The 9,841-nt window shown below is 37.9% G+C and overlaps 1 protein-coding gene across 4 annotated transcripts in view; it reads left to right on the top strand.

The window, feature by feature from the left end:
* Window positions 1-379: 379 nt before the first annotated feature.
* The window catches only part of prkcg (protein kinase C, gamma), a 97,372-nt gene continuing 87,910 nt past the window's right edge, over window positions 380-9,841 (top strand). For all 4 annotated transcript variants that reach the window (XR_015511134.1, XR_015511135.1, XR_015511136.1 and 1 more), the window contains exons 1-2: window positions 380-2,304; window positions 4,693-4,984. Coding sequence is in view for 1 of the 4 variants with exons in the window: in XM_087286763.1 (XP_087142889.1) it covers window positions 4,755-4,984 (230 nt within the window). In the remaining 3 variants the exon portion in view is untranslated. The remainder of the gene's footprint in view (window positions 2,305-4,692; window positions 4,985-9,841) is intronic.

The following is a 9,841-nucleotide window of genomic DNA, read 5'->3' as shown; positions in this document are numbered from 1 at the left end:
GCTCTTCCCCTAACCACTACCCATTGCTTTGCACATTCACGTGAAGGGGTAAGGGTTTCCTAATTCTCCTTAGCTTGAAGGCGTAGGGCTAAGAGGAAGGGCTAGATAGACATCGAAACTGAGATTTTTCTGGACCACACTTCCAGAATACACCATCTACAACAGCGGCATGGCTGCACACAGAAGTCAGGACATGCACAAATTAGTATTTTTTTGTCATTATTACGAATGCTTATGACAAGCAAGCACATGTTTTAATGTATTCATAACGACGTTCGTGTTTTACCATCATGCTTAAAAAACAGTAAAATAAAAAACACTAAATTTCGCTATTTTTAATCAATAGTAATAACTCATGCATAGCAAGAACAAACATTCACATTTGTCACTCGATGACACTGGAATACCCAGTCAGAAAAGTCTATTGGCTAAGAATTACATATTTACAGAGTCTGGTATAATGTTAATGTGGTTTTTGTATAGATGAATATGCACAGTACAGTAACAATCTTATTGCCACGTTATCTCATTATGATAATATATTTTATGCCTTCAGTGATTTCCTGAAGATAAATACCAAAAAAAAAAAAAAAAACTGGAATAACTACAGCAGTCGCCATTGTCGATTTTGCAATTGTAAATTTTGAAGCCTTTTCCCTTCACACTCTGTTTTAAGGGCCAAGAGAAAGGGGTAGGGGTACGAAAATAGAATTTGAATTGGGCTTTAGGGTCCGACTGAGGCAAATTACTGTTTCAGAATCCAGGTAAAATAAAATCCATAAAAGCAGCATGAAATTATGGTAAAACCACGCAACAGCAATGGCTTTTCTCTTATTTTTTTAAACACTATTGGTTGGGTTTAGGGAAGGTAGGGTCAGTCGATATCAAGCTGATATATTATGCACAGCAAGATGACTGGCATGTCTCACTGACACACGCGGACATTCAGATTGGCAGAAATGTACACAGCGACCTCTGGTGGATTTACAATAAAATGTCATGTATGAGAAAATATGTCCCTGTATTTGAGATTGTTAAATTTTAACACAGTGATATTGTGAAAACAAAAGCTGCAAGCACATGTAGCCTAAGGTACATATTTCCCAGTTCTCAAAAATTCCCCCAATGAGCCTGGGTTATTTATTTTCCATGCATAAAATGTAATAAGTAATAATATAATCTGTATCTTCTGATCAATTTAGTGCATCCTTGTTAAACCAAAAGCATCGATTTCTTAAAAAATCATTTAAGAGAGTTTTAGAAATCTCCAGGTTACACTTTAATTTAAGGTGTCTTAGAGAGTAATTAAGCACATTTAAGTATTGAGTGACTAAGTATTAATTAACAGCTTGTACTTACTCCAGATTAAGACTTAGAATTACACGGTTATTTTACATAACTACGCATAATTGGCTCTTTTCCCCATTGTAGGTACATGCACCACTGTTCAATGAAATCTGGCAGAATTCTACATGAACAAATCTGATTTCAGAAATGCGCTGTATAACCCTGTGTGCTTCTCTCTTCAGGAATACTGATCTTGCTGTCTCATTCTCTGTGGTTCACTGGAGCAGTCCGTGCAGGCCTCGGAGTCCAGCTGCCAAGACGCCCGTCTGCCCAAAAACCTTTTAATAGAGCGAGACTGGCAGAGATGCAGACTCAAGCTGATTATTGATCACTGATCAGTTCCCTCAGCTTTCAACACACTCCACTGAAGCAGAAGAGCGAGAGACCAACATCTCCTTCATTCTCTCTCTCTCTCTCTTTCTCTCTCTCTCTGTCCTCTTTCCTCATCATCTGTCTCTCTTTACTCTCCAGAGAGGGTTAACCCAGATTTCAAAAATGAATTGCTGCCTATTTCTCTTCATCTACTCCCTCCTTTTCCCTCTCTCTTTCACTCTCTCTCTTTCTCTCTCACTCTCTCTCACTTTCTCTCTCTCACTTCATGACATCCCCTCTTTCTGTTGGTAAAAACAGAATCAATCTTGGAAAGTGAAAATCGCCTCTTTTCTTCACCTCCTCTATCCTTTCCATTGGATGAAGGAATTTAGGACCGTTCACTCCTCCTTCTTCTGTCTTTCCTGGAAAGCAGCTGTTTCTTCCTTGCCTCCTTTGATTTCCTTTTTGGAGATTCTTTTTTTTTCAGGTTTCCGCTTTGTAGATCCTGTGTTCTGTGAGGTTGCCACCTTTTTATTTTCCTTTTTTATGAGCCAACGAATTGATTGAGGAGAATAACAAGAGTCTCTAAAAGAATTGAAAGAAGAGAGAGAGGTGTGGAAGAAGCTGGTACTGCCATATTTACAGGTATTTGCTGATTTGGATTTTCTTTCTGTTTTTCTTTTTTCTTTCTTTGTTTTTCATATGTGCAGCTGTTGTTGTCATCTGAGGATGTCCCGAGTCCTTCATGTTTCTGTTTTTGGGTCTCCAGGTCTGTTGCTTTCCTCTTTAATTAATGTGACAGTCATTTGTTCAGTGTCAAGTCTTGTTTGTTTGATCCTCTGTGTCATCATTCATTTCAGCTTTCTCGAAACAGTCTCTTTTATTAATGTGGGTCTGATCGATCCTAGTGCACTGCACTTCTGGCTGACCTCAAATAAGCTAAAAAATGGAGTCAGATCCATACAGAGATGCTCAGATGAATTGCTTTTTTATTGCTTTTTCATGTTGGATGTAATTTAAATTATGTTTTTATGTTCATGATCATATATTATGTCCTCCACCAATGACACTTGTTGTGAGCATCTAGCAGAAGTACACGGGTAAAGAGACTGGAACATTGACATACTAGAATGTTGCACAGCTCTCAGCCAATCAGATTCAAGTATCATAAAGATTTATTGTGTAAGTTTATGGATGGGTTGATGAGGTTGGGTGATGTGATTACAAATTCTGGAAAGAAATCCGGGTAAGGCATATATATGGATGGATGGATAGATGGATGGATAGATTTTTCCACGTTTTATTTTTTTATTTTACAAAATGAATTAAATTATTTATTTTCTGAGAATTCTACACACACTACCCCATAATGACAATGTGAAAAAAGATTTTTAGAAGCTGTTGCAAATTTATTGAAAATGAAAAACCTGAAAAGTCACATGTACATAAGTAGTCACAGACTTTGCCGTGAAGCTCTAAATTGAGCTCAGGTACATTCTGTTTCCATTCATCATTATTGAGATGTTTCAGCAGCCTTATTGAAGTTCACGTGTGGTGAATTCAGGCATGATTTGAAAAGGCATACATTTTTCTGTTTAAAGTCCCAAGGTTGACAGTCCATGTCAAAGCACAAGCCAAGCATGAAGACAAAGGAATTGTCTGTAGACCTCCAAGATAGCCTTGTGCCTGAGACAATCCTAGGGAAGGTTACAGAAAACTTTCTGCTGCTCTGAAAGTTCCAATGAGCACAGTGGCCATCATCCATAAGTAGAAAATGTTTAGAACCACCAGGACTCTTCCCAGAGCTGACCGGCCATCTAAGCTGAGGGATCAGGGTAGAAGGGCCTTAGTCAGGGAGGAGATCAATAACCTGATGGTCACTCTGTCTGAGCTCCAGCGTACTTCTGTGGGGGAAGGAGAACCTTACAGAAGGACAACCATTTGTACAGCAATCCACCAATCAGGGCTGTATGGTAGAGTGGCCAGATGAAAGCCACTTCCCACCTAGAGTTTGCCAAAAGGCATCTGAAGGACTCTCAGATCATAAGAAAAAAACCAGGTACCGCTCATCACCAGGCTAATACCATCCCTACAGTGAAGCATGGTGGTGGCAGCATCATGCTGTGGGGATGTTTTTCAGCAGCAGGAACTGGAAGACTAGTCAGGATAGAGAGAAAGATGATAGCAGCAATGTACAGAGACATCCTGAATGAAAACCTGCTTAGGAGTGCTCTTGATCTCAGACTGGGGCGATGGTTCATCTTCCAAGAGGACAATGACCCAAAGCACACTGCCAAAATATCAATGGAGTGGCTTCACAACATCTTTGTGAATGTCCTTGAGTGGCCCAGCCAGAGCCCAGATCTAAATCCTATTGAACATCTCTGGAGAGATCTGAAAATGGCGTCCAACCTGATCCAACCTGGGGAAAAATTCTGAAAGACAGTTGTGCCAGCTTGTGGCATCATATTCAAAAAGACTTGAGGCTGTAATTGCTAACAAAGGTGCATCAACAAAGTATTAAGTAAAGGCTTGATTTTTCAGGTTTTTTATTTTTAATAAATTTGCAACAATTTAAAAAAAATATTTTGTTCACATTGTCATTATGAGGTATTGTGTGTAGAATTTTCAGGAAGTTAATGAATTTAATCCATTTTGGAATAAGGCTATAACATAAAAATGTGGAAAAAGCGAAGTGCAATGAATACTTTCCAGATGCACTGTCTATGTGTGTGCGTGCATGCATATGTGTGTGTGTTTGAAGTAGGGCAGAAGGTACACTAATCGCTATGCGTTTTTTGAAGTCCCTGTGGAAGTTTCTCTTAGAGTGTGTATTAACCTCCATTTCACTCTGTTTCTCCTCCTCCTCCTGGGAATCTCTTCCTTTCATTTCCTGAACATCACAATCTGAACTGCCATCACATCACACTGAAATCCTTCCTCAGACTTACAGACTTGATCTGTGTTTTACCAGACACTTCCTTATTTATTCTCTCCCTTTCATAAATCCTATTGTTGCTCCTTCTCTTGCAGAAAGTGCTCGTCCCTCTGCTGCTCTTCTTCTTCAGGGTGTCCCGCTCAGTCCAGCCGGGATCATGTCCACACCGGTGTCTCCGTCTCCTTCTCTGTCTCCTCTGGCTCTATCGTCTCCGTCTCCGTCCTCGTCTCCCCTCCCGTCCCCTCTGTCTCCTCCACCCAGACTGCCAGTCTTCCAGAGGAAAGGAGCTCTCAAGCACAAAAGGGTGATTGAGGTGAAGGACCACCAGTTTACGGCCCGCTTCTTCAAGCAGCCCACCTTCTGCAGTCATTGCACCGATTTCATCTGGTACCTCACACCTTTATCACTTAAACAAGCAAAGGTCATTGTAAAGCCAAATTTGCATAATGTTGGTTCTAGAGTAGTATTCAGTTTCTGCTGTATTCAAATTGTATAGTAGATCAGATAGATCACGAGGTTTCACACTGCATGAATTTACTTGCCGGCAAGTCTGTCTGGTCCTCAAACTCATGTTTCACACCCAAACGCATGTGAGAAATGATAAGAAATTAACTCCTCTCTGAACTTCCTGCTGCCCTTTAAATTGCTCTCTCATTGGCTGTTGATCTAAAAGTCTTCCTCGAATATCCCACTGCCCTGTATCTTGCTCTCTCAATGACTGTAGATCTATAACTCCTCTTTGAATAATCCGCAGACCTGTTTCTTGCTCTCTCAATGTCTGTAGAGCTTTAACTTTACCCTGAATATCCCTAGCTCTGTATATTGCTCTCTCATTGGCTGTGGAGCTTTAACTCCTCTGTGAATATTTCACAGCCCTATACATGGGGTTGTTTAAATATTACATCTAAAATCGCGTAAAAAGTGCTAACAACGAGCTTAGAATCACCAAGAGGCGACACTTTGTTGCTATTTGGGAAACAGCCACTAGATGCTACTATGTGTTACAGGGTGGCCATTTTGGAATGAAAATTCCAGTAGAACGTTAGACAAAATGAATTAAAAAATGTACTTAAATATGAGTTAAAATGAGTACATTACCTTTGAAAAGTAACAATTTAAACAGACAATTTACAAAATGTCGACAAGACTAAGTTAAATATATCTGATATCTAAAATATCTGGTTTCATTATAAAAGCTTAACAAAATAACTTAATCACTGTTTTGTTTTCGTTTTATTCAAATTAGGATAAATCAAAAATGAGTATAGACAACAAAAACTACATTATCTGGTAGTAAAAAAAAAAAAAAAAAAAAAAAAAAATATATATATATATATATATATATATATATATATATATATATATATATATATATATATATATATATATATATTTATATATATATATAGACTACTGATAATAATATGATAATAATAATTTAATATACTGGTAATATTATTTTGTAGTGTGTGCACATGTTTAAGACTTGAGTTAATAACATAGCCATGAAATTTAAAGAAATCGAAACATTCTTTTCACCCCAACGCAGTTTAATAGGGCACTTAAAGGCTAAAGAACGTAATTCTTATATTTGCTTTTTGCAGCCTAGGGTTATACTTCTCACCTGGTATTGCATCTTTTCTAAAACATATAGTATAGTGTAAAATATATTACTTAGTTTATTACTAAGAAAAGTAAAACAAAATTATATTTTAATTGAAGACATCACATAAGGTACACATACAGAACCGTCTATTTAGTATAGTGAATAGGCAAGGCTTAAAATCTGTGCTTAAGCTTCACCCAGCAGTCAAAAGCTGCTGGTGCACCATCTACCACAGCCGCAGGGGTAAGAACGGTGGCGAAGGGAACAAGTTAAAGTAGTGTGTGTATGTACTGTATATATACAACTTGCAGTAGCCTATGAAATCAATTTATGTGTCAGAATTCAATCATTTTGGAGAAAATATTTTTTTAATAAAAACTTTTAGTCTTTTTTTTTTTTTTACAGACAACACTGGAGAACAATACTAAGTACTAATAGCCCCTTTCACATAGCCACACCAGAAATGACCTCTCCTGGTAGGAGTCAGGCTTTTGTTGATGGCTTCACTTTTATTTGAAGCTTTAACGTTAGCATATGTGCAGCTGAGTGTCGCCTCTTGGCGATTCTATGCTCTTCTTTGATTCTAGGTGCTTCTTTTTCATCTATTGGTGCTAGGCGACTATCAATTGTTTTCTCAGAGGATGCGCCAAATTCAGATGGAGGGCAGGAAGTAAAATACTAAATGGGGGAAATAGAGGAATATCCGCACTTTTACCACATTTCAAAGGAGATATAAATTAAAAATAACCACATGTTAGGCATGATCCTTACATCATGAAGAAGACCAAATTTTCCACTGAACTAAAATTTATTTGCCTGTCATCAATGCAGCTAATGATGTCACATGAAAAATACTTTAGTAAATACTATAGTGTTTGGAAGCATATGCTTTACATGGTTACTTAAATTACAATGTTGCAGCAATTATATTGTTACTGTGGTACAAAACAACTGTAGTAATAAACAAATTATTCAGTAGGCTTTAGTTTTCTATACCATAATGATACACCATCACAATGCACCACAGTTTACACCAGTGGTCACCAAACTTGTTCCAGGAGGGCCGGTGTCCTGCAGATTTTAGCTCCAACCCTAATCAAACACACCTGAACAATCTAATCAAGGTCTTACTAGGCATACTTAAAACAACCAAGCAGGTGTGTTAAGGTAAGTTGGAGATAAATCCTACAAGGACACCGGCCCTCCAGGACCGAGATTGGTGACCTCTGTTTTACACTAACGTTAAAGTATTTATTGCTGTTTACTATGCTACAGTATTCTGCAGCATTCATTAACAAAGAGGTGTACTTTACTATGTGGTTCAAAAACATGTTTATTATAAATTACTAGGGATGTAACGGTATCAAAATTTCACGGTACGGTAATACCTCGGTATGAATGTCACGGTACGGTATTTATTGAATCATTTACAGGAAAAAACAAAACTTATGAAAATATTTCAAAAAAGTGCCAAAAGTGTCAATGACAAACAAATTAGTCATCTATCTGTAAGCTTTGAAACAGGAACTTCAATTTTAACAACAAAAAAATATTAAACCATGTAAAAAAAAATAAAGTTTTTAATTTAGTATTGTTGAAAACTCATCAAATTCAACATTTAATCACTCACTAACTTAGATAGAGATGGGTTTAAAGGAAAATTATCATATAAATATAATCTGGTAAAAGCTGGTATCTCTGGGCATTTACAATGTCCCCTGCAACAGAAAAAAAACCCTCTCATTTGGGACTGAGGTTTCTGGGACAAGAGAGATATGACTTGGCCCAGGTTGACAGCAGTGGGTAACGTTGTGCATTGTCTTTTCCCCACTTGAGAGGACAAACCATGGGTAAGATAGAGATCTCATGTCTGCATCAATCTGAACAGTGTGCTGACAACACCGCTATTCAGTACGCGCGCGACAACACAGCTGATAAGAACTCGCGCGACAACACAGCTGATTAGAACTCGCGCGACAACACAGCTGATAAGAACTCGCGCGACAACACCGCTATTCAGTACGCGCGCGACAACACAGCTGATAAGAACTCACGCGACAACACCGCTATTCAGTACGCGGCGCGACAACACCGCTATTCAGTACGCACGCGGCGACAACAGACCGCAAGGGATGATGGTCAAGCATGGGCTGATGGGAATTGTAGTTTTCGCTACCTCCCTTTCGCTTCATTTGCCTGAGCAAATTTTCTCAGAAGACCTATAGTTTTACCGAGTCATGCGACTACGGTAATATCGAAAAAAAATTATATTGCGGTATGACGGTATTTACAATACCGTTACATCCCTATAAATTACTATAGTTTTTTCCCCATACGGATATTTTCCAGGCTTCACAAAATAACAGATGAAAGCATAAAAAAGTGTGGACGCATAGTCTACATTATTATTTATTTATTTTGTAAGGGGGGAAAGTGCTACACAATAGTAAGTGTTTAGTTTTGTTGCAGGGCTTGCTTTTTTTTTTGATCTTTTGATGAACATACCATCAACAAACATTCACTGCTGCTGTGCATCTCGATGTTCATGTTGCAGTTGTTTATTTTGCCGAAATGCCAGTAAAGACATGGATTACTGTAAAACAGAGATGTCATTGAAGCAATTATATAGCAGGGTATGTTTATATTCTTCTGGATTTCGTAAGTGTAGTGGTATTTGTATCTGATTTTTATATAACACATTAACCTATTTATACACATAGCTAGGCCTGTATATAATCTTTATTGGTGCTGTTAAATGAATTAACACGTTCAAAAAAGTTTGTACACATAGATGTATTGAAAAAATGTTTATTACATGCTGCCTTCCATTTTTCAGCCAGTTTCATGAACTTTCTCCCCTTTATGAGCTGGATGTCTATAAAAGCTATACAGCATATCTTAATTTGGCCAATTTAAACAATTATACACAACATAAAACAGAAATTGTTTTGATAGCGGTTCCGATGTAGAAGAATTACTTCCTGCCCTCAATTTGAATACCGCACGTCATCAATGACATCAAGTTAAAACAACATATTCCTCATTGGCTGTATGATTAAACTCCTTCCCGAATTTTCTGCAGCCCTCGTATGTTGCTCTCTCATTGGCCGTAGATCTTTAACTCCTCCCCAAATATCCCTCTGATCTTTACATTGCTCTCTTATTGCTCTCTTATTGGTTGTATGCCTAAACTCCTTCCTGAACATCCTTGTGCTCTGTATCTTGCTCTCCTATTGGCTCTTATTTCTTGCCAAAATATTTTTCAGTCAGATTCCACACTGTAGGATTTTGATTGCTCCAGATATTAAGAATGTGAAATATCTGATGGGTGTCAGAGTGCATCAGTGTTTATCTCAGATTGAGTCTTTGAAGACTCACACTGCGAGACTGTCACTCATCTGAGAGTGAACCGGTTTGGATTTTTGTTGACAATCTCACAAAACCTGTAGGTGAGAGAAAACTTTGGGTAAAACCACACAGTGTGAACTCAGCATAAAATCAACTGTGGGTAAATTTTGCTCATGACCACTGCTTCGATATGGTGATGCATTGTATTGTTTGACTGTCTAAAGCTGCTATATCAGGCAGAATTGTTCTCTTTGTTTAACCACACTGTAAAAAAAAAAAGTTAAATAAAC

Source organism: Danio rerio, chromosome 16 (assembly GCF_052040795.2).
Source record: "Danio rerio strain M-AB ecotype USA chromosome 16, GRCz13ab, whole genome shotgun sequence".
In the NCBI taxonomy this organism is placed as follows: Eukaryota; Metazoa; Chordata; class Actinopteri; order Cypriniformes; family Danionidae; genus Danio; species Danio rerio.
The sequence above is the reverse complement of the archived record's forward strand: the minus strand, read 5'-3'. Positions and strand labels throughout refer to the sequence as shown.